The sequence below is a fragment of the Syngnathus scovelli genome, chromosome 12, assembly GCF_024217435.2.
Source record: "Syngnathus scovelli strain Florida chromosome 12, RoL_Ssco_1.2, whole genome shotgun sequence".
In the NCBI taxonomy this organism is placed as follows: domain Eukaryota; kingdom Metazoa; phylum Chordata; class Actinopteri; order Syngnathiformes; family Syngnathidae; genus Syngnathus; species Syngnathus scovelli.
In genome coordinates this window covers 7,693,454-7,716,231 of record NC_090858.1, presented here as the reverse complement: position 1 = coordinate 7,716,231, position 22,778 = coordinate 7,693,454, and the positions used below count along the sequence as shown (strand labels likewise).

The following is a 22,778-nucleotide window of genomic DNA, read 5'->3' as shown; positions in this document are numbered from 1 at the left end:
CACACGCACACACGGCTACAGATTAACACACAACGTGGACAGTAACACACAAAAGCAGACCCACGCATAATTAGCTTTCCAGCGCCAATAGTGTGATTATGACAGTAATGTGTGTGGGGAGAAATCAATGGTCTGACATTAAGCTCTGTCAATAAAGTCCTTCTTTTCTCTCCTTCCAATCAGCAGCTAAATCTCTCTCGGACTCATAATGCATATCTGTCTCCTGCACAATACACAGATAAGCAAACACATTTTTTGTTATGTATTCAATTGTTGCTGATAATAATTCCAGCTAGTTTTTTTTTTTTAATGAAATCTACGTAATCATTGTTAGGGCCAATCGAGCGAATTGCAGCTTGTGTTTGCTAATGGATATTGCCATTTAATCTAACCATGGGTAAAAATGATGTGCCGTGTCTCTGAGACTCACTTTGACTCTTAAAGGCTTTCACGTGACACTATTCATCATAGCGCGTACGTTTGTGTGCGTTCAGACAAGAGGTTCTGATCGTTTAGCAGGTTGCCCATTGTGTATGTGACAGTGATTAATTCCCCTAATAATGGCCAGGCAAGACCTCCTCCTCCTTCACAAGTGGGACTCTTATGTCTGGGGGGGTAGAGAGTCTGATTTGATTAGTATAAATTGTGAGGGCCCTGCAGCTATGTTGGGGCCCCATATGGTTTTTGGGCTCTGCGTCCCAGAGGGGCCAACACAGCAGGGCAGCCAGGTGTGCACACTCACTGTGAAATGAGGGGAGAGACAATAGAATTACGCACATTAACACTATGCAGTTAGCATTAGCTCCAACCAGCCCTGAAAGCAGCATGTGGGTCCTTTTGGTGTTGAATGAAGGTGCTGGAAAAGAGGCCAGACCTTCTCGTCCCCATCAATCAGCTTCCATAATGAAGTGCTCAATGGTGTCTTTTTAATAATGATTAAAATATGTGATTAAAATGATCAATCAAGTGTTGGCTGAATATGCAATGTGCTCAATGAATCTTTTGCTTAGGTCAAAGCAAAGATGTGTGTTGTGATGGTGAGCGGCCTCCAAGTGACTGAAGGGGTGCTGCTCTTCACCAAAGAAAGTCTACTCTTGTGCGAAGGATTCACTCTGACTCCATCTGGAGACGTTTGCTGCACCAAGCACCACCCTAGCAGGTACGACCATGTACATTTTTAATTGCGCTACAACACATTTGAGCCTCAAAATTCTTTCTACAGTGTGAGGGATTCCTTCATCTCCAGCATGCTGAGTAAGGAGTCAACATCAAGCTGCAGAAACTGGCTGTATGAGGATATCAAGGAAGCCCGATTTATGCGCTTCTTGTTAGAGGTGAAATATCCCACACTGAAAATTTCATACATTCATATATATGAAATGTGATTTTTAAAAGGATGATTTGACTAGTTTACAATTCAGTTTTGTTTGAATGAGGATAACTTGAAATAAGTATAATATTCAACTATATACTACAAAATGCACGTTTGAACACCACTTCTGTGTTTTACGTATCTATTTTGGACAGTAAAGGACAGAATGCATAAATGTTTGTCTTTTGTGTAAACATGGGCAGATTTAATGACATCCAAAATGAAAAATCAACACCAATATCATCTAACACCAATCCCTCAAAGCATACAGACGAGTGCAATTGGTATCGTTTGATAATGGCTAAGTAGTTTTGAACAGAAAACAATCTGGCCCACGGTCCATGTGTTTGACACCTGTGACATAACACTGACTAAGGGATTTTTGATTCTTATTTTTTGCACTGAATCATCTTTCATTCCTCCCTCTGTAATTTGATGCATATGTTGATCATTTTGTTTCTTTCCTGGGGAGTCATCAAATTTCTTATTTGGGTCAGCTGAAAGTTCTGTAAACACAACTTTAGATGTTGACGTTAGGTAAAACATTCAATGTGCTAAACGCATGCATTTTCCATCATTGATCTTGAAGTTGAAATGCCTTTAAAATTAGTACCATGCAATGTTACCTTAAAGTAAAACACTGTCTTCTTTCATAGGACAATGCCATTGAGGTCTTCATGAAAAATGGCCACTCAGCCTTCTTGGTGTTTATAAATAAAAACCATGTCTCTGCATACCAACGGTAAAAAGACTTCTCCGAATGATGGATGTGAAATCTCTTGACATAAGTGTTACCTTGCTCTAAAATCTGTCTTGCAGGTTGTGCAAGGTGGTCTCATCATTAAAAGGCAGAGGCGTTGCTGACATCATCGCGAATGCCAGGTAGTTAAGAAACAGTCATTTACTGACACAGCAAATGCTTTCATACCTAAATATTGCTTTCCAACATTTGAAAGTGTTCTCGTTTCTTAACTCTCCACACGTCCTGATTGGCCGCAGCCACCGAGTTCGGTGTCACGAGTCCCGAAAAAGACCTTTTGTCCTCAAACTTTTCCCTCATGCAATCTCCTCTCAAATGCTTTCCTCCTGGGTCTTTACATATTTTCAGACACACACTACACAGTCTACTTTCGTGGACAAGGTACACACCGTCGTCGTCGTCTGACTTTTCAGTTTCCATCTCCTCGCCGTCCTCATTCACTATCAGCAAGGGATTCCGTTTTATGTTGACTTTAGCCAGATTGCGGAGTGCGTTCACAAAGTCTGGGAGGTGGGTGAAGAGGTTGTCGAACAAACCTAATTCTTGGAGGCTCTCCATAGGGACCATAGTAGGAAGCAGGGCATCCAGCTTGTTCAACCCCAGATTTAGACTCGTCAGGTTTTTAAGGGAAGCCAGCGTAGTGGGCAAACCTGATGAGGTGAGACGATTGTTACAGAGGTTGAGATAGGTCAAGCCCGCCAGTTTACCAATGGACTCGGGCACAGACTCTAGCTTGTTGCTGTGAAGGTCCAGCCACCTGAGCGATGACAACTTCCCGATGCCCTCTGGGATTTTTTGTATGTGGTTGCGACTGAGATCCAACTCATCCATATTAGTCAGTTTGAAGATACACTTCGGGAAAATGGTGATGCCCATGTTGCTAAGTGTGAGTCGCCGCCACCCGTCGGGTTTCATCCGGATGGCCTTTTTGGCATACTTGAGTGTCACCTGTGTCCCCGTGTTTGCTTTCCTTTTGGGCATGGTGCTGTAACACACACAGGGAATAATCACATGATTGAGCTCACGATTTCGGGCTTATATCAACATTTAAAATACATTTCCAGAGTGCATTGATGTGCACGGCTGATGTGATTTATTCACACACTAAAAAAGGCTCATGTATAACCGGCGGCAATGGGAAAAGCATTCTCTCTGAGGAATTAAGAGCTTGTATGCGTGTGTGTGTGTGTGTGTGCGTGTGTGTGTGTTTGCGCGCGTAGTGTTATGTTTGAACTAGCACGCGCTCACCCGGTGTTGCCCATGGGGGTATTTAAGAGCACGACTCTCTAATTAAGGCTAATGCTGGGGAACAATCGCAGAGAGGCGACACTGGGTAATGCAGCAAAAACAAATGAGTGCTGATGCTCCATCACCGAGTGTGTTGTTTGGCCAGGAACGGAAGTGCGTGTTTATTTATTTGGGGTGCTAGGGGCACGCAAGTCTAATTACATACACAACTTCACTGTACTAAAGTAGATGTACATGAGTGAAAAGTCAAAATCAGGACTTTGATAAATGATAGTTATGGGATATTTTGCATGTGATGAAGCCTTGCCCCCCCTCCTGTCTAAGAGAGAAAGGTACGCAGTGTTTGTGTCTGTGTTACACCCCAAGGCCCTCTCTCGCCTCATTCATCATCCTCAGGATGAGAGGGGCTATCCACTGGTGCTTGTTCTATTATAACCTCCTATAGAAAACTATTGCATGAAATTATTGCCTGCAATTAGATAACACATACTGGGCCAAAGCCAATGATTGATTTAGTGTGGGCTTACAAAATAATTTGCTCAGGGTTTATTGGATGAAGTGTGAGGTCTTAGAAATGTATCTGTTCTATTGTACTTGACTAATATCAACATAAATGAATCTTTTTTACTCACCATAGTCATGTATTCCCAATTCCGACTTAACAAAGTGGTGATAGTCTTCCGTTTCAAAAGCCTACCAGCAGCATCAGACCCTGTGCCAAAAAAGGAAGCGCTGGTTTGACCATCGCAACAAACTAGTTGTCAGCATGTAGACAATGTACTGAGGTAATACCTGGTGATTGTAATCCTCAAAGTTGAGAGGAAAACTCGGGAATGCAATGTTTTCTTTCCTCCACACGGAAAATGCAAGTTTTCTCTTGTTTGGCATTGTTACTAAGCAACGCGGGGTCCTTGGCAGCAGGATTGTATTGTCACGTTACGGGCCCACAGAGGGGGAAGCAGATTTCAGGAGCAAATGAATGCTCTCCTAATCTAAATTAAACAACTTGGATAGATTGTCTTGTGTGAGTAAATTACTTTATGAAATGTTCATTACAATCTCACATAGATATGCATGCTTGCGTAGATTAACTATCAGTGTGGAAGTAACGGAAACAATTAAACACTGTCACTTATCACTTTGTTATATATATATATATATATATATATATATATATATATATATATATATATATATATATATATATATAGTCTTTAACTAGAAGCCTATTGTAACACTAGGCAATTAAATGTAACCTATCCTGTAATATAAATGCCACTGCATTGCAATATTGAATTGTAGCGTCTTTCTGAAGCGAAAGAATAACTTCTGTCAATCACGCAACACGCCCATCCATCTGTGCGATCTGGCTTCGACTGCTTTTGCCTTAATTCTTCTCTACCCTTCGTTGGGAGGTCGTAGCAGCAGTTTGGTTAAAAAACGGATTTGTATGTCACGACATTTTCTGGTTACATCCACATGGCGTTGCAACGGTGGCGTTACAGAAGTTTGAAAGTGAAGCGACGCATTTCGTTTATATTTCTACAAAGAGCCGCACCGATTGTATCGGTAACTCCGATCCACAGTTTGTTTACCTTTGACGTCATCAAACTGTCGTCGCGGAAAGCGATGACGTCACCTTGAACGTGACAGTTAAGGTCGCCTATTATTAACATGAATCTGAGTTAACCTACTATAACTAATCATTTGAACTCAGGATTTCAGCCCTCCTGCATTTATTTGTTGAGTCAACACCAAATGCTTGAAATGCATAGAGCAATTGTGCGCGTTACGACATAAGTAACGTGCACGAACTGTGTTCACCACTTACCTACTATTATTGTTATGATCCAGGTTCATATGTGTTGAAATTATTGGAACTCATATGTTCACGTCCTCAGAGTAATTTATAATGTGGAAATCAAAACAAATTATTCCCCATCCATTTGAGAACATAACTCGAATGTATTTTTAATTAAGTTCATTAAACTAAAAGTTCAATTTAAAACTGTATTATTCACACAATGCACATAATATACTAAATTTATTGGTCAGTTAGCTTTTCTTACTTGATTTTGTGAAAAAAATAATTTCAAGAACTTTATTGACACATCACAACTAAAGTAAAATCAAGTCACCTTTTCATCCTACCCAGCAGGACATGAACAAATTCTTGTTATATTGGGCATAAAGCAAACTGATAAAACACTAGAAAAGTACAAAAACAATGTGACCATCTGCCTTGATCACTTGCTTAACTTGAGTAACACTGAGCTTTGAGGGTCAGGGTAAAAAAGAAATGAAAGTAATTCTGTAATAAGATCTGCAAATAATGAAAGTACTGTTGGAGCGACACTGAAGGGAAAGCTTATTCTACAATTGAAATGATTGAAATGGTTTACCCATAAACAGGATAAAATTGAGCAGATCAAGATTAACTGTGTGAATTGGGAAATGTACCGCAGCGGTCTATACTTAAAACAAAAAAAGGTCCACATTACACAAATGTTGCTGTTTACTTCTGCTGTTCCTATCGTCACCAGTTGCTTGGAACCAAGTATAACAAATACGTACGTATGTGGTTTAAAAAAAAAAAAAAAAAAGTTTTTCCTATGGTGTTAACACAAGCCACTTTTTTTCCTTGTGTATCAGGAAGACTCCCACGGTTGAGAAGACAACCCTTGTTAAATGGCAGGTATGACTCAGATGAGAATCTCTTCTGTTATTTTTATCCACTTTAAGTTTTGTTTGTGCACCAGATCAATGCGTAAGCAACATCTGTTCTCAGAAAATCTGACTCATAGGTTAAAATACAGTCAATTAAAATGGGAGAATAAGCATTATTAGGTAGTAAGGTTGCCCTCCGGTCTCCATCATCTTTCAAATAAGAAGTATAATTACTGTGTTCACACCATCAACACTAAGTAAAAACTAATGTCGTTCTCCATGCACGCCAATTTTTTTCTTTATCTTTTTTTTGAACATTTCTTTATGTGTTCTTTATCTCTGTGTACGTTTTCGTCCCACAGAAAGGGGAGATCAGTAACTTCGAGTACTTGATGCATTTGAATACTCTTGGTGGGAGAACATACAATGACCTCATGCAATATCCTGTGTTTCCTTGGGTCCTAGCTGACTACAAGTCCGAGGTACAGTTTCTAATCTAGGCCAGTGGCTCTAGAACATGTCACAGCATGTACCACCTAAATATGTAGTTTTCCAAATCCCGCTATAATGATCACACACGCTAAATTTAAAATATTTTTTTTACAGTTAATGCAGCATCATGGAAAGTTTGAATTCAGTAATTCTTTTACATACCACTTGATGGAGCCTGCATACAAATCACTGCACTCTCAACCATACCAAAGACCATTTCTTTTTTAATTAACAGTCATGCAAACTAAAATAAGATGCAATGAGTGATTTATTATTGTAAATGTTTATCTAACATTTGACCCAGACACTGGACCTGTCAGATCCCGCAACATTCCGAGACCTGTCCAAACCAATGGGCGCTCAGACGGAGAAAAGAAAGCAGATGTTTATCCAGAGATATGAAGAAGCGGAGCATAGTGAGGGTGAAGGTATCTTTCCAGCTTTTTATTTTCCTTAATTCTTATATTTGGCAGTGGATTACCCCTCGTATTCAACATGCCATGTGTTCTTTTTCAATCGTTTTAGGAGGTTTGTCAGCACGATGCCACTACTGTACCCACTATTCCTCAGCCATCATTGTGGCCTCCTTCCTTGTTCGAATGGAGCCGTTTTCTCATACCTTTCAGACACTGCAGGTATAACACAATATAAATTGTTAGCACGAACATACACTGTCATTATTAGTCAATCTTGTGCGAAAATTAGATCATTTGGGAACTTTCATCTTTGATTCAATGAGTTGTTCATCATCCAGAACATTAATTTCCCTCATAATTTATAAAAATGTAACAAAAAAATTTAATCAAGCTGTCACATCACAAATATGAAGGGATTTCTGAATGTATGGATAGGGTCTTTATTAGCGATTAGAATAATTAAAATGAATGTACAGCAGCTGTAATGAATAGAAATGTAGATGAAATTAAAAATATAAAATATTAGTCAGTTGCTAATTTGTCAATGCACATAGACTGGCGCATACAAAATCTGCAGCTCACACATTTTTTTTGTTAAAAAAAATACATTTTGAGGAGTAAAATAAATAAACTGTTAAGCTGTTTGTGCAGCATTTGTTGTCGGTTTTTGTCTCTTTTTGAAAACAAAACATGGTGAGATTCCAATATATATGCAAATAACTGCATGAGGCATCCAAAAGCAGCCCACAAAGATAGCCATTGATGTTGCAAATTTCGGCGTCCAATTGATTATAATGAAAAGGCATGCATATTTGATAGTCAGAATAAAGCAATAAAGATGCTAGTCTGGTGAATTACTGTGTCTTTTTGTCTACTGAGGCGAACAACAGTCGTGTTGTAATATCCATAACTGGATTTCCATCTCTAACCTGGTTTATCAATATATAAGCTATTTTCATTCATTTCAATAATTGTTTTATCCTAAATTACATTCCCTCTCATGAGATTTTCATCACAGATTATAGGAATTTACGGAAGTATGAAAAGCTTCCTTTGTCTGCAGTGAGGTTGCCTTCTCTGACTACTGTATTAATAGAACATAACGTGAAGTTTTTACTTTATCTGTCTTCTCTTTTCACAGGGTGGGTTTGATATCCCAGAGCGGATGTTTTTTAGTGTAAACAAGGAATGGGAGTCGGCCTCCCGAGATAACATGAGTGACGTCAGAGAGCTGATTCCGGAGTTTTACTACCTGCCGGACTTTTTGCTCAACTCCAACCACATGCAGCTGGGTAAGGGGCTCTAAAATGCTTATTCAGTTGACAATGTCAGTTTTAGCTTGATATTTAACTAATCCTAAAAGTAGGTCGCCAAACATTTGCAAAACGTGTTAGATATAACACAAATCTTCTTTTAGGCTGCAGGGCGGACGGAACCGCTCTGGGAGATGTGGAGCTGCCGGCATGGGCCAAAGATGACCCTCAGGAATTCATTAGAATCCAGCGTGAGGTCAGTGACCTCACCCCCTCACTTTCGGACACTTACTTAACTTAATAGATGTTTTCCCGTAAGACCAAATATTACTGTTCATCACTAAACAAATGTTATCCTCAAATTTCTCATATCGGCCACTTCTCTTGCTTTTCAATAAAAATATAGCAGCAGACAAGCCTATTCAGCACAACCCAAAGCAGGCCTTTCTTTTTTCCCACAATGCATCATGTCTGCGGGCTCCCTCCACTTTCTCAGCTGGATGTCTGCTTTTTATTTTGCTCTTGATTCTCCCTTCCTTCAGCTATCTATCTTGGGGTATCTTCACTGTTTTCACGGCACAATCTACTCAACCATGAGCATAAAATTAGTAACTTTTGAAGATTATTTGTCTTCCGTACACAAATTAAATTAGGACAATATATCCTCAGTATGAGTTTTTTTTCATTGTTACACTAGGGTGGGATGATTAAGAATATTTGCCAGCATGCTGCAGGTCCTTATGTCCTCTTTTTCTTTATTAACTCTTCAAAAACAATCTCTAGCTAATTCCGGACAAATTTCTTTACTGCCAACATGGTGATAACGCTCATAACTATGCAGCATCTTACTTGTAAATGGACTTTTCAAGAAACACATTGTTTTTTTTTTTTTAATTGGACTGCATGTGCATTTTAAAATAAGTGTTGCTCTAGTTTCATATTAAAAGTTTGACGGATGACTTTAGCCTCACTGTAATTAGAAAGTTGTGCATGCCAGTGTTGTGGTTTGCAACAATAAACTGTATATTTTTATAACAGGCTTTGGAAAGTGACTACGTGAGCGCACACCTCCACTTGTGGATCGACCTGATCTTTGGCTACAGACAGCAAGGTCCCGCTGCTGTGGAAAGTGTCAACACCTTCCATCCTTACTTTTATGCCCAGAGAGGTCGTCAGGATGCTAAAGATCCGCTGATTAGGAGCACAATCTTTGGCTATGTCAACAACTTTGGCCAAATTCCCAAACAGGTAAAAAAAAAATTGCACATTTGTGACTCAAATTTAAAAGAAAAAAATCATTGTGTCCTTGCCTTAGCTCTTCACTAAACCCCATCCGAAGAAAGAAGTGTCATCACCATCTCACCCAATTCCATTTTTCATCACTCTCGACAAACTCAAGACTACTGCCCAACCGTTTCGAGGTACGTTTGAAGAAGGGGTGTGCAAAGGGTGGCCGGTGGGGCACATTCGCCTGCTCCATACTTTAAACTGGACCACCGAGCCTTTGTTACTTTACTACGTACGATGCTAAAAATAGTGAAATAAAACAAGTATACATTTAATTTATTTTGATTAAACTGCTGTAGAATGAATTCTAAATTATTGACAATAATAATGAATTTAACTGGTTTCACACATACATTTTGGGCCCTTCTGTTTGTTATTGTTACAATCCATAAAATAGCATGCAATTATTGTCATCTCCATCTGCCACCACTTTGTGTTGTTCCCCGCCTTTATTTTATCTCACACCGTTTGACGCCAATTATTGTATACAAGATGTGTCGCGGTCTCCGGGGGATCGTTGCAACGGCGCGAGAGCATCCATATTTTAATTTACACTATGGACAGAGAGGAAGGCACTATCTGTGAACTACGATATGGAGATGACTCTTTTGCTGAGCTCTACTTAATAATCTGAATATCCCTACAGGCCCACTGAGGGAGAGGAGATGAATCTGCAAATGCTCAGGGAGAGATTCCTGCATATTACATTTCATATTAAATCTTAGAGTGTCTGATCTGATCAATAAGCAGATAGAGATGAATAGGAGGAGGAATGCCGGGTCTTAGCTACTTTCTGGGGATTTTCCGTGCAGAGCTGGTGACAGGATGTAATGATTTGTGCTTGTACGGATAGGTCAATTACAGGAGCAATTACAGCTCTGCGTGCACACGCGCACGCTCACACACACACACACGTACATGCATGCACACACACAAACATGCAACTTTTGAAGCCAACTAGGATACCGGTGTTTGCCAGATTCAATCTGGCGGCTGACATTATCTGTGATTTATCAAATGACATTCTATATAAGCATGAGCTGACTCAGCGTAGTCAAATCCAGTTTTTTAAGTCAAAGCTAGGTCACAATTGTTAACAAATTAAATTGATAGATATTTAAATGAGAGGATGTAGGTTTTTGTCGTCATTTCCTGTCACGCTCACTGTCACATAACATTATGATATTTCTTCAGAACTAGCAAGAGGTCCAGTGGGTCAAATAGTGTGTTTGGAAAAAGAGGTGGTGATCCTGGAGAGAAACCGACTCCTCCTGTCTCCTTCATTGAGCTGCTCCTTCAATTGGGGTTTCCCTGACAACAGTTGCACCTTTGGAAATTATACTACTGGAAAGGTAATTGTTTAATGTCTTCGTGCATGATTGAAAGCAAAATGAAACGACTGCACACCCAATGCTACAATATATGTTGCATGGAAATCCTCAGTAACAGTACAGTGTCCTCATGTTTTTTGCGTTTACGTGTCTACCCCAAGACATTTGTCGTGTGTGAGAATTTATGTGCCTGGGGGGCAACAACATGTGCTGTCCGACCCAACCCAACGACCGTCATCACTGCAGGAAGCAGCACTGTGGTTTGTGTGTGGGATGTGTTGATCAACAAGGACAAAGTCATCCACATGAAACTCAGACGGGTGAGTCTGGCTGCATGTTTCTTTTTAAACATACAGTAACATTCTTGTTGGCTCTTTGAATTTTCCCATTTTGTTTTCAAATTTACTTGACCTAAATTATACTAATATTTCACTTGACCTAAACTATAATAATATTGTCAATGTTATTCTATTTTTTTGTAAAATATATGTTGCCTCCCACCTGCTATATACAAAACAATGATATTAAATTAAATATGAATTAATATTGGTGGTTATTTTGTCTCTATTTAAAACATATCTGGTACTTGCCTTAATTACATTGATGGGTGTTAAAAAGGAAGCAAAAAAAACACATTTTAAAATCTGAGTATGACTAAATACATACCCGAATTAAACAAAATTTAATTGGCTTCATATTGAAAAATAAAGGAAGCAAAGAAAACACATTTTGAAATCTGAGTATTACTAAATACATACCCAAATTAAACAAAATTATATTGGCTTCCTATTGAAAAATAAAAATTTCAGAAAGCACTATCTGAGACATATCATCCTTTTGGCCTTCCTCTTTTAATTTGCTTCTGAAATCCTTTTCCAATAGTGTATTTGTATTCAGACTATTCCACATCTTGTTCAAATTTGAGATCATTTCGTTTATTACTATATAAATGTATGTCAGATTTTTTTTTTTTTTTTAATCGCTCTGTTCTGCATGTCATTTTTCCCCACAGCCGCTATACGGCCACACTGACGTGGTGACATGCATGACTGCGTCTGAGGTCCATAGCTTAGTGGTGAGCGGATCCGGTGATCTCACTTGCATCTTGTGGGATCTGGAGGAGCTCAGCTACATCACACAGCTGGTGGGACATACAAGCAGCATCTGTGCTGTGGCTATAAATGACCTCACGGTAAGTTGTGTCATATTATGTTTGGCTCAGCGCCATCACGTCTTTACGCCTTTCACCCAATAAGGAAGGGAGGCTGCTTGTTGCATTTCCTCCATTTTGTGAAGGGCGTTAACGCTGCACTGCTCTGTCCAAGGGTGAGATTGCGTCATGTGCTGGGCCTATGCTCTACTTGTGGACGATGAAGGGTCAACTTTTGGCCCGCACCGACACTTCCTGTGGGCCTCGGGCTGACATCCATTGTGTCAGCTTCACACAGCGACATGAGTGGGACGCCAGGAATGTCGTGGTCACCGGTTGTGCCGATGGCATCATACGGGCAAGTATTATAGAACTCTAAGTACCTTATAGAGCACTTTAAGGAACTAAGATGAACACAATAACGCATGTCCCAAAATGAGTATATTAAAATAAAGTATAACAGAAGCACAAAATATGGCCACGAATTTCACTCACCTCCAATTGAGAGTCACTGCACTTTTGGTGACCATAACAGGTACAAGATTGCAGTTATTGTTTTGCTTTATACAGCTTAGTGTTTGAACGCATGTCATTACTTTGCTGTTAGCGTCTCAGGTTGCGGCCTGGTGTCCATCAAGGTAATAATAACAGCATATGGGTTGTGTGTGTTTAATATAAGCATAATGCTGCCTTGCTGCAATCAAACTGCAAACTCTTAAATTAGGCCCCCGCGAGGGAACGGGTGCCAATGCCAACACATGCGCACAATTGGTATTATTACTTTATTATTACCTTGAGTTATGGAGAGTGCGCGTACCCCGCTGCGCGTGTGTGCGTGTTTGCTATTATGTTGAATTATGTCTGATTTTGCTACTCGTTATGTGTCTTTCACATAGATATGGAGGAGCGAGTACACCAGAACACAATTAACTGGCCCTCCAGAAGAGCTCGTGTCCCCAGGGCGAGACCCAACAGCGCTGGCAGAGAGCGCCGGTAATGCCGCTCGCTTCACAATCCGATATAGATCTATTTATAACAGACAAGATGAAGGGAGTGGCCGAGTGGAAAACTGCACCCAAAGTATTTTTACTCTTTAGTTTCACACGGAAATCACGCCTCTAATTAGATAAATCCTTAAGTGTGAGATGATTATTTTGAAGCGCTCTCCAAGCAAGCTGTGTGCTTTTTCAGATCCCTCGCTAGTGTTAGGGCTAGCAGGAAGGATGTTGTTATAAAGTTATTAAACATCCAGGCAGTAAACACTGATGAGTGAATCTGCTGACGTTCGTGTGCGCGTATAATTTAGAAAGCAATAATACCCAGATCCAATTTGGCATACGTTGGTTGGTTACAGCCCCTCTTCACCTCACTCCAGCATTGCGCTGGGCAAATTACACCTAGACTACTCTTAACGTAACATTTACATTTAAGGGATTTTTTACACTTTGGCAGCCTATTGACCACTGAGAAATAATTGCAATACCTAATACTGATTATCATCATTCCATAGCGAGCAACTCGCAGCAGGTGAAACGTTGGAAGAGACGTCTGGTGTTGTGTCGGGAACTGAACAGAAGTCAGGCTGCGTCGCAGCATCGAAGCAAAACTAATCCGGCTATCACAGCGTTGGCCGTGTCCAGGTATTTACATGATAACGCACTGAAAACCGCTGGACTTAATTATGTTGTGTTGAGTAGGTTACAAAAGTGTCTTTTTTGTAGGAGTCATGCGACGCTGCTGGCAGGGGACGCCTGGGGTCGGGTTTTCACTTGGACCTGCCAGTAAGCTCATATGTGGCTTCAATCTGTGAATTGGTGTCTCAAGACTTGAAAAGTAGTGAACCTTACCTCGGATGTGAATATTTAGTACTGTACCTTTATATGTAAATACTGACTTGCAAATCGAATTAAACATTTGTAGCTATTGGTGGCTATTTGCACTAATTCTTAAAGCTCAGCAGGCCAGCTGTGAGTGTTTAGCTCTGCAAAATGTTTGTGGTATGGGACCATTTTACCACATTGTGAATAGTTCTACTGGTCAAAATATGTTTCCAATAATGTGTTATTAATTAATTTTGTGTCTCTCTCATCCTCTTTTTGTTATTTTGGCCAGTGTGATTATTGTTTTTTTCGCAGTGCTTTTACACTGCTTGTCAGCCTGTTTTACTGGTTGAAGTTGGCTGCAATAGGTTTTGCTCTAACCAACCAATCAGATGTTGGAAGATTGTCGGATAGTTTTTAGTTTGCATGGGCCCCTGGTTGGAAACTGGTTTAAAAAAGGACCTCAGTCTTTGTGGCACTTTTTCCTTGCACATGCGATCTCCCCCGTCATAAAGGAGGAGGTCTCTGTCTTTAACCTTTGTGTGTGCAGCTAATTGTGCTAAGTGAAGTAGCTTAATAGAGTGGAAAATAGTCGTCGTAATTTTCCCAGAGAGCCGCCAATGACCTTCTCTAAAGACAACGGCCGCTCCATTCTTTCTACATGGCTGGTTTTATGATAGAGATGTCCAAGCGTCTGCTTCTTCACAGTAATTAAATCAAATAAATTATAGCGCCAAGGCAGAACCATCTTGTAGCCTAACCCAATTATACTGCACTGTAAAGCTAATTATTAACCATGATTACAATTAGTCTAATTTGAATAAATGTCGTCATTAGCGGGTTCATCCTGGTCAACGAGAGCGAACTGTGGGGGATGATGAGAATCCTCATCCTCATCATCATTGCCTCTCCCACTCACAGAGTGTGCATCTTTCTGCTCTTCTATTTTTCAACTTGACCTTCAGGAAATGCCTCACGACCTTCACCTTTCTTGCCTGCTTGAGCGTAATGCATGCACCCCCCGAAATGTGTTATTTGCGGCTAATTGCCGAGGCCATTTTGCCTGGATCGACTCCCTGTGATCCGCAGTTCAATTCAATTTAGTTTATGTGCTTGGCCCCAAATCATAACAATAATTATCTCAGGGCTCTTTCACATACACATCCGCTCTGACAGCACACTTCTTTCGCAGGGATATTTAGAATTTGTACATGTAAGGGGTAACCAAACAACTTTACAGTCATATCTCAGTAATTGTTTTTTAAGCTTCTTTGAATCAAGATGGGTTTTATCTGCAGCGTTGGAATAAAAATTTTATGTGAAATTTTAATACCTTGACTGCGTAAATAAATGCCGTAAAATAGTAACATTAATTATTGTACGTCTTCCTCGTGGATTATATTATGAATATGACAGGAAAATCACCAGATCATTTTAGAAACTGTTTTTATATGAAACAAATATTTTACATTGGCATATGCATATATTTTACATTGGTATTTATTATTTAAGGGTTTTTCCACTGTAAACTATTATGTAAAAAGCTGAGGGTTGCAGTGTTGTTGAGGAAAAGGAGCATTGACAATGATTTCTCTCCTGAGCCCCCACTCAGCAATAACAGAGCATTCTTATGAACATCTGGATCACAGACCAGAGATGCTGACAAAGCAAACAATAAAATAAGGCCCCTCAAAAATGTCTGTGTTGGACTGGAACCAGGTGCTCATAGACACGCAAAAAAACAAATGCTAATTGTCAGATTGCATGTTCATAAATACACATCCTCACTCCGGAACCCAATCATGTCTTCCTCTCCGGGAGGTAGTGAGACATCCATGGGTTCAGATTGAGCTGCTGTATTTACAGCTGCTTCTCCTGGAAGAGGATCTGAGCGTACACCGTGTCTGGGCTGGAAGGGTCCGGGTCTGGACTGGTCGAAGCTGGGGGTTCCACAGTTGGTCGGACCAACTCTAGTTCCGCGTATGTCAGGCTGTCATCCTTATGTGCTTGATGCTGCCAATGGGATTCGGGGGATTTAGACAGGAATACGAAAAGACCGCATACATGCATATATTTATTTTGTGACAGTAGATCAGGTTTGGGGGGAAAATACCGATTGCACTGCTAATGCTGCCTGCTCAGCATTTGTGTTTGCAACAGTCCTATGTATTGATTTTTCTTTTTAAAATAGTACATTCAAATCAAGAATTAATTTAATAAATGTAATAAAAAATTGTGTAAAAATTAATTTTTGATATCAATATTACAATAGTGTTTGGAGTACTTTTCTTCTACTTTTCTTCTGTTTGAACTTACTAGTTAAATTGTAGAAATAAAACCAGTGAAGCACCCTAAATAAATAATTGTGTTTGAGAAGCAATAGCGATAAATATAATTATCACACTCGTAACCGAATGAAGTCAGAGCAATAAACTCCTGTAGACAATCACGCGGTCATGAGACATATTCCCTCTTGCACGTTTCAGCTGCAATAATTTTATAAGTGCCTTTTAAAAATGATTAAATTAATTTTGTCCTATTACTGACATCAGAAGAGGACATGTTGAAGTTACAGACTTACAGTGGCAGACTTCCTTGGAACCTTTGACCTTTTGGGCTTCTGGGGTCTTTTTGAAGCCACAGGCACTGCAAAAATAAAAACAGGTAAATAATTGTCTTTTTTTTACGTGTAAGCTCTTTTGATTTGTTTTACTGATGATGCTTCTAACTTGAATTCTTGATGTGGGACTTTGCTCAAATAAGAGTATAAAGTTTCCTTCTCTGTTTTTCTCTAGCTTGTTGTTTTCATGGTGCTGCAAATTGAATTATATTGCCTCTCTAATGATACCTTCATGTGCTGTTATTTTAACCTTCTCATTCAGTTTCTTAGCATCACAGGGGGCTGGAGCCTCAAGTCCTGCCCTTGCTATTTTTTAAAGCATTTGGAAACTATGACGCAGACATCACTTCACACTCAAGGTGCAAAAACATTTTTGCTGAGTTGACCCGTTGTCTTGCACTGTTTGTGAAACAACTCAAACTATCCTGATGTTTTTACCTGCAGGTGGTGTGAGTGGTGGTGGCTCCTCAGGCACCTTTGGGGGTTTTAACGCCAATTTTATATCACTTTTCTGAATCTTGTATTTATTGTGTGCTCTTGGAGAGGAACTAGAAGAACTGCTTGAGCTGGTTACTGTCTCTCCGGAGCTGCATGGAGCAGAGATGATGACACTTAGAATAATAAGTTAAGTCTTGTTTCGTATTAATGACGACACATTGATCGTACCTGCTCTCTGGACACTTGACCAGAAGGTAACTTTCTGTGGAGAAACAAAAATACAAAAGTCTAAGTTTGTCCAAGGTGCTGCAATGAATTATGTTTCAAGGTTTTATTAATCCAGCATTGTTTCATGTGCTTTGCAGATGGTAAATGAAGTGACCTTTCTGCCTGTGTCTCCTGTATAAGTGCTGGATGGTGATGGTGAGAGTGAAAAGGAAGATGGAGAGCAAGCCCAGCGAGCAGATCAGCACAGCACACATGTTCACGTCTAGTAAGACAAACGCATTGGAACAATAACATTAAAAACCAGCCATTAAAGTTGGGGAAACAACATTAGTGCTAAGGGCCGGGGGAATACCTGATAACAGACGCCAAATTCCTTCACCTCTACGAGCCTCTGGTGTAAAATGCACTGGAGAGAGGGGAAGAAAAAAAAACATTTAAGAAGGAGAAACAGTCCAGACTAAGCATCTTTGTAAATTGCTGTTTTCTGAAGAAACTGACCCACTCGAGGCCAGACAGCCTCTGTGGTTTCCAGAAATATCACAAAGGGCTGAAATGGTGGGTGAGTGGTGCACACACACACACACACACACACACACACACACACACACACACACACACACACACACACACCATAAATGAATGAGGACGTTGCAGTGCATATGTGTCAATGAATGATGTGGCGTGAACAGGCCAGGGGTATTTAGCAAAAGGTTGAGGAGAATGAATGCGGGCTACGTACATAAATGACTTAACCTAAGCACCCCTTAATGACTTTTTAATATGTCTTTTAAATGCATACGCCGCATAAACTCGTAAAATATATCAACTGTGATTGACTTGTCACATGTGAATACGGCGCTAATAAATGTCACAGGACGAAAAAGATATATACATTTAGTCAAATTACACTTTCTGGCCATTTTATTAGGTACACCTGGAGAGCTGATGTATATAAAGAAATCTGGCTTTGCAAAAAAAATTTAAAAAAATACGCAAATAGGAGTGATTACGCCTTTGCCCCTCTTTTTAAAGGCAACAATGAATGATTATTAAATGTTGACACAATTTGGCATCACCCACTGGCGTAGCTGTTCCAGCGTTCCATATCACAGTCTTTTTCCATCAGACAGAGGAGATCCCCAATTTAAGATTCAGTCAGATTTAGCATTTGAATTTGTTTGCCTTTTTAATGTCAGCCCTTGTTTGCTTCTGTGGCGAGTGCATGTCAGAGATGCCTGCGGTCGCGTGGCTTCGTGGTCAGTGGGGCACTGGCCTGAATGTAGGACAGGGCGTTGGCAGATGCCTCCGCTGTGCAAATGTTCTTAAAAGTGCCCAAAAGTATGCAAAAGAGCTGTAACAGACTGTCGAGCTGTCGCGTCATATAGACGGACAACACCGCGGCTGCATGGAACCGCAACAATTTAGTGTGCAATCACTGAGCTTTATTGTGGTTGTGAATTTGGGTGAGAAACTAAAGGAGCTTTCAAAATGCTGAAGTCATGTTATTTGGAGATGGTGAACATGGCCAGCTCAGCAACAAGCTACCTTTGCTCGCACTCATTCACAGAGTGATATTGTTGCGTGTGGTTTGGCTGTGTGAGCTCATTGTTTTTATATGGAAATACCACTGAAATGGGACACACACACACATATAGAGAGACGGGCATGGCTTCAACACAAATGATCAAGCTACAGTATAGCACTGTATTTGCTTTTTCAATGTTTGCTTCTTTCCGTACCATGGATTTCATGCCTGTGGTACTTAGGGATGCCCTGGTATTCCAAACAATAAGTTTTCCATTCAATGACAGCAGAATTCCCCCTCTTCTCCGTCCCAGTTTCTCTTGGCTGTGTGTATGAGGATTCTGTGTTTGACTTCACTTGCTTGCCAGAATCAACTGATGATTAAAAAGATGCTGATAACTGACGGTTCTTTTAATCGAACCCGACACGCCAGATTGTTTGATTTATATATATAATGTGCGTATTGGGGCGGAGATGATGGAAACTGTTTGGAAGATGGTTGAACTTTTATTGCAATGTGATGAACGTTCAGCTTCTCGCATTAATTACTATGAGAACATGACATCAACAACCATCTTGCCACTCAGTAGATTTGTTAGTAGCATTTTTTTGCATTAGGGCTGGGGGACTTTTTTCCCATTTCAGTCCTCTGAGAGTCACATAAAATGTCTGGAAAAAAAGTTATGTATTCAGAGTTTTTGTAGATTCAATGACATATCAAGGACACCTTCAGTTTTTGTTGTTTGAAGAATTCCATCCATCCATTTCCTTTTTTTGTCTGATTTTGCTAACACTTAACTCTAATCAGTTCATTTTACAAGCGTACAGCTTTTCTTTCTTCTTAACCTCAAGGTCCTGGTTGGTCCATTCATTTAATCTTTTTTTTGGGGATAGGCCACAATCGAGTCATCTTGGGGTTTGGCAAGACGGCGATGTGAGAAGACACACCTATTCTCATAAATCCTGCCTCTCATGTTTATTTTAGATCTCAGAAAACAGCAAAATCATTTCTGATCCAATACAGTGTTCTATTGCCAAGCCACAACGAACAGAAAGCCTCATCTTAACCAATTTTCAAAATAGCACACCACACACGACGATATCTCCTTGACAATCAAAAGTGTGGTTCTAAAACTGAGCTGTGAGAAGCAGCATTGGAGCATAGGGCATGCAGGCGACCAGAAAATACAACAAAAGTTGCGAAAGTGTGACTCAAAGCGACCTTCACTTGGGGAATAAAGGCCAGATTTGAAGGCAGAGTGAAGTTGTACACTGCTGGTGCGTGGGGTCAAGTTGCATCATGTGGCCTTCAAATTCGGCCTTTGGAGGACAGAATTTGCAGCTGGTGTTTTCAGGCTTAAGCGCTCTCACGCAGAAGGCAATTGTTTTAGTTACCTGTCAACTGTGTGGTGCTGCTTCCATTGGCCGATGCTCTCCATATGTTCCTGTACTTTCTTATCTCGTGCACCCGACACGTGTAGAAGCCCTGGTCCGTCCCAGTCACGTTTAGAATCCTCAAGCGGTATACCTCTCCCTCCGATTGCTCATAAAGACGAAACTTGGGCTGGGGGAAGCGGCGAGTGTAGTTTCCGTACAGCTTGATTTTCTTGATGCCCATTTTGACGATGAGGACCTGGGAGGGCTCGGGGGCAGCGGGGGAAGGAGATGGAGGAGGTAAAGGAGGCGCAGGGGTGGGAGCACCCAGAGGGGAGAAGAACCAGCGGAGGACGAGATTGCTGCCGTTCTTCTTTCTCTGAGATACCAGGCAGGACAGTGTCAGGTTGTCCCGCTCGGTTGTCAAGACCACAGGCGCCGGGATCACAGTCACGTTCAGGGCATGACATATTTCTGTTGACGAAACATAAAAACACAAATAGTAACTAAAAGAGAGGTCACGTTTGAATTTGTAATTAGAGAGATGCAGAGTTCATTTTAATGTTAAAGAAAAATAGTTATTCTCCAGTTTTAATTGTCATTTATAACTTATTTATTTATTTATTTAGAACCAATTGACCGCTGATGTGATACAAATTTTAAATTGAATAATTCTATAGGGAAATAGAGAAATTTATTCTGTGGTCTCTTGAAATGTGCGTTTAATTAATCCAGTAACCATGCTCTGAACTCAAAACGTTGTTACCCATTAAAATAAAGGGAAACGTTAATAATCCGTTCTAGCTTACCCCAAAAAAAAAAACATTTACATGTTTGTGTTTTTTTTTTTTTTTTTTTGATGGGGGATAATAGCATTTGTTAATAATTTAAAGAGCGCAAGCTGTGGATTTAAAATAAAGCTAATTTCCACTATGTGGTTGTACTAACAAAGATACACAGAGCGCCCCGTGATGTCTTTTCATCTCATGTCCTTGTTTACATTTGTTAGCTCATTTCTTCTTTTTTCATTTATGCAGCGCGTTTGATTTCCTCCCAGTTCAACATAATGGCAGCATTTTGTTTACATGCACACCCAGATTCACACCGCTCCATCTGAAGTCGTCATGTTTTTAGCCAGGGAAATTTGGCCCCATCCTCTACTAAACGCTTCCCCCGCGTGCTGCTGTTTTGCTTCCCGGCAGGTAGTGAGTCTGGACACAAGATGTGTGAGCCAAAAGAGAAATAAAAAAAGGAATCTGCTTGTAGGATACAATATAGTAAGCCCAAAACAGACTTGAAAAGAAAAGAAGAGACAACAAGAGAACATTGACCAGATGCCACCCAGTGTTGTTTTGGTTAGTAGTTTGGGAATCTCCCCGAGTATCTGTGCATTCTCCCAAATTGAATGCGACAAAAGTGTCAACAAAGTAGGTTCTTACAAACCTTATATGCAATACATTACTGAGTTGATGGAAGTTTTTGTGCATTTCTGTGCATGCTCCCAAATTGAATGCGACAAGAGTGGCAACAAAGTAGAGTCTTACAAACCTAATACGCAATATATTACTGAGTTGATGGAAGTTTTTTTTTTTTCACGTCACTAGTCAGAAGTGTGAAATGACCTCGTTCAACTTCAGCATACTGCAGTGATTTTTCCCCCCTACTTATATCTTAAAGTAACGGAACCTATAATTTTAGGTTTCATGTCACGCATTTACAGATGCATTTTTTGCACTCGCTGCATGCAAGCTCACTGTTTTTTTTGTAATAAACAAGAGAAACCTACCTGTGAGCAGAGCTTTAGTCAGGACCAGCAGCACTACAGAGATGTACATTGTCCTCTCTCAGTGAATCCATAAACCCACTATACTGCAGCACGCTAAAACAAGCGATCCACCGCCGCCTTGGGCCACATTAACTCTTCCCCTCTTTCTCTTCTTTTTGCAGTAATATGAAACACTAGTTGCTCTGTTCCCACTTAGGAACTCCCACTCGTTCTCCCAGTAGTCTCTCTCTCTCTCGCGCTCACATCTCTGCTCTCTCGCTGTCCTGCTAAACGTAGGAAATGACATTTCCTGAGTTCCTGTCAAGCATCTTGGGCCAAGGCCTTAAACCCTACGAGGCCAAGTTGCTCTGGTCCTCTCTGGTGGTTTGGTGCAAAGCCACGTGTCTATCGCAACGTTTTTAGAAGCGTATACCATACAAGTGCTGAATGTGCATTTCCATCATCCGTAATTACTTGTCTAGTTATGCTGCCAGTCAAATATGTTGACCCTTGTGTTTTTGTTTCTTGCGTGTGGTAATGATGCATTTGTGCCGTGGTGGGACTTCTCCCCCGTCTGGTTGCTGGAAAGAGTGGCATGGGCTTGTCTCTGGCTGTGGTTGAGAGACGTTCCCAGCGGAATGAGGCCTGCTGCTTTATTGGGCGGCCTGAATTGCTGAGGCTGCCACTTCTGCTGGTGCTTCCAATACAGCCAAATGGAATTATGCGTTGGAGGAAAGTGGGTGGTCAGTGTTTGTTATGAATTCTTGCTAATACATGCATGAATGCATGTCAGGGTAGCTTAGTCTTCCTGAGTGCTGGGGAACCCCCTTCACTTGGAGGCAGCTGTAGAGCATCAGGTTCAAGAAATTGTCAGGAGCAATGACCTACATTTACATGCAACTTTAATTCTAGTATTGGTGTATTTTATATGGCCATGTCAATCTAGCTCATCCCGCACGTTCAGAATCAGTAACGCCGTCTGATTTAACTTCAATCATACTGGGACTGTTTCTTTAATCAATCCAAGTTCAAA

General features: G+C 40.5%; 3 protein-coding genes across 8 annotated transcripts in view; 1 reads left to right on the top strand and 2 right to left on the bottom strand.

The window, feature by feature from the left end:
- The window catches only part of wdfy4 (WDFY family member 4), a 35,197-nt gene extending 21,298 nt beyond the window's left edge, over positions 1 to 13,899 (top strand). For all 5 annotated transcript variants that reach the window (XM_049735555.1, XM_068652652.1, XM_049735557.1 and 2 more), the window contains 19 exons: positions 1,011 to 1,159; positions 1,223 to 1,334; positions 2,029 to 2,114; positions 2,192 to 2,254; positions 6,033 to 6,075; positions 6,410 to 6,529; positions 6,844 to 6,967; positions 7,065 to 7,174; positions 8,097 to 8,247; positions 8,373 to 8,464; positions 9,247 to 9,456; positions 9,524 to 9,629; positions 10,690 to 10,847; positions 10,988 to 11,146; positions 11,839 to 12,018; positions 12,152 to 12,334; positions 12,873 to 12,969; positions 13,487 to 13,616; positions 13,698 to 13,899. In XM_049735555.1, the coding sequence (XP_049591512.1) occupies positions 1,011 to 1,159; positions 1,223 to 1,334; positions 2,029 to 2,114; positions 2,192 to 2,254; positions 6,033 to 6,075; positions 6,410 to 6,529; positions 6,844 to 6,967; positions 7,065 to 7,174; positions 8,097 to 8,247; positions 8,373 to 8,464; positions 9,247 to 9,456; positions 9,524 to 9,629; positions 10,690 to 10,847; positions 10,988 to 11,146; positions 11,839 to 12,018; positions 12,152 to 12,334; positions 12,873 to 12,969; positions 13,487 to 13,616; positions 13,698 to 13,761 (2,337 nt within the window). In that variant the 3' untranslated portion in view covers positions 13,762 to 13,899. The remainder of the gene's footprint in view (positions 1 to 1,010; positions 1,160 to 1,222; positions 1,335 to 2,028; positions 2,115 to 2,191; positions 2,255 to 6,032; positions 6,076 to 6,409; positions 6,530 to 6,843; positions 6,968 to 7,064; positions 7,175 to 8,096; positions 8,248 to 8,372; positions 8,465 to 9,246; positions 9,457 to 9,523; positions 9,630 to 10,689; positions 10,848 to 10,987; positions 11,147 to 11,838; positions 12,019 to 12,151; positions 12,335 to 12,872; positions 12,970 to 13,486; positions 13,617 to 13,697) is intronic.
- lrrc18a (leucine rich repeat containing 18a) lies at positions 1,505 to 4,532 on the bottom strand. Of its 2 annotated transcripts, XM_049735639.2 has the most exons (3): positions 4,173 to 4,532; positions 4,013 to 4,092; positions 1,505 to 3,117 (listed from the first exon to the last, which is right to left on the bottom strand). In XM_049735639.2, exon 3 carries the CDS (start codon positions 3,111 to 3,113, stop codon positions 2,301 to 2,303), a length of 813 nt encoding a protein of 270 aa, XP_049591596.1. In that variant the 5' UTR covers positions 3,114 to 3,117; positions 4,013 to 4,092; positions 4,173 to 4,532; the 3' UTR covers positions 1,505 to 2,300. The 2 variants fall into 2 exon arrangements, with proteins under 2 accessions (XP_049591596.1, XP_068508755.1); XM_068652654.1 differs by having other exon boundaries at positions 4,013 to 4,532.
- A 1,326-nt stretch (positions 13,900 to 15,225) lies between the features above and the next one.
- Positions 15,226 to 22,105, bottom strand: vstm4a (V-set and transmembrane domain containing 4a). The gene is made up of 8 exons (XM_049735634.2): positions 21,767 to 22,105; positions 20,002 to 20,454; positions 17,435 to 17,488; positions 17,237 to 17,344; positions 17,083 to 17,116; positions 16,855 to 17,003; positions 16,378 to 16,442; positions 15,226 to 15,809 (listed from the first exon to the last, which is right to left on the bottom strand). Exons 1-8 carry the CDS (start codon positions 21,813 to 21,815, stop codon positions 15,657 to 15,659), a joined length of 1,065 nt encoding a protein of 354 aa, XP_049591591.1. The 5' UTR covers positions 21,816 to 22,105; the 3' UTR covers positions 15,226 to 15,656.
- Between the last annotated feature and the right edge of the window lie 673 nt (positions 22,106 to 22,778).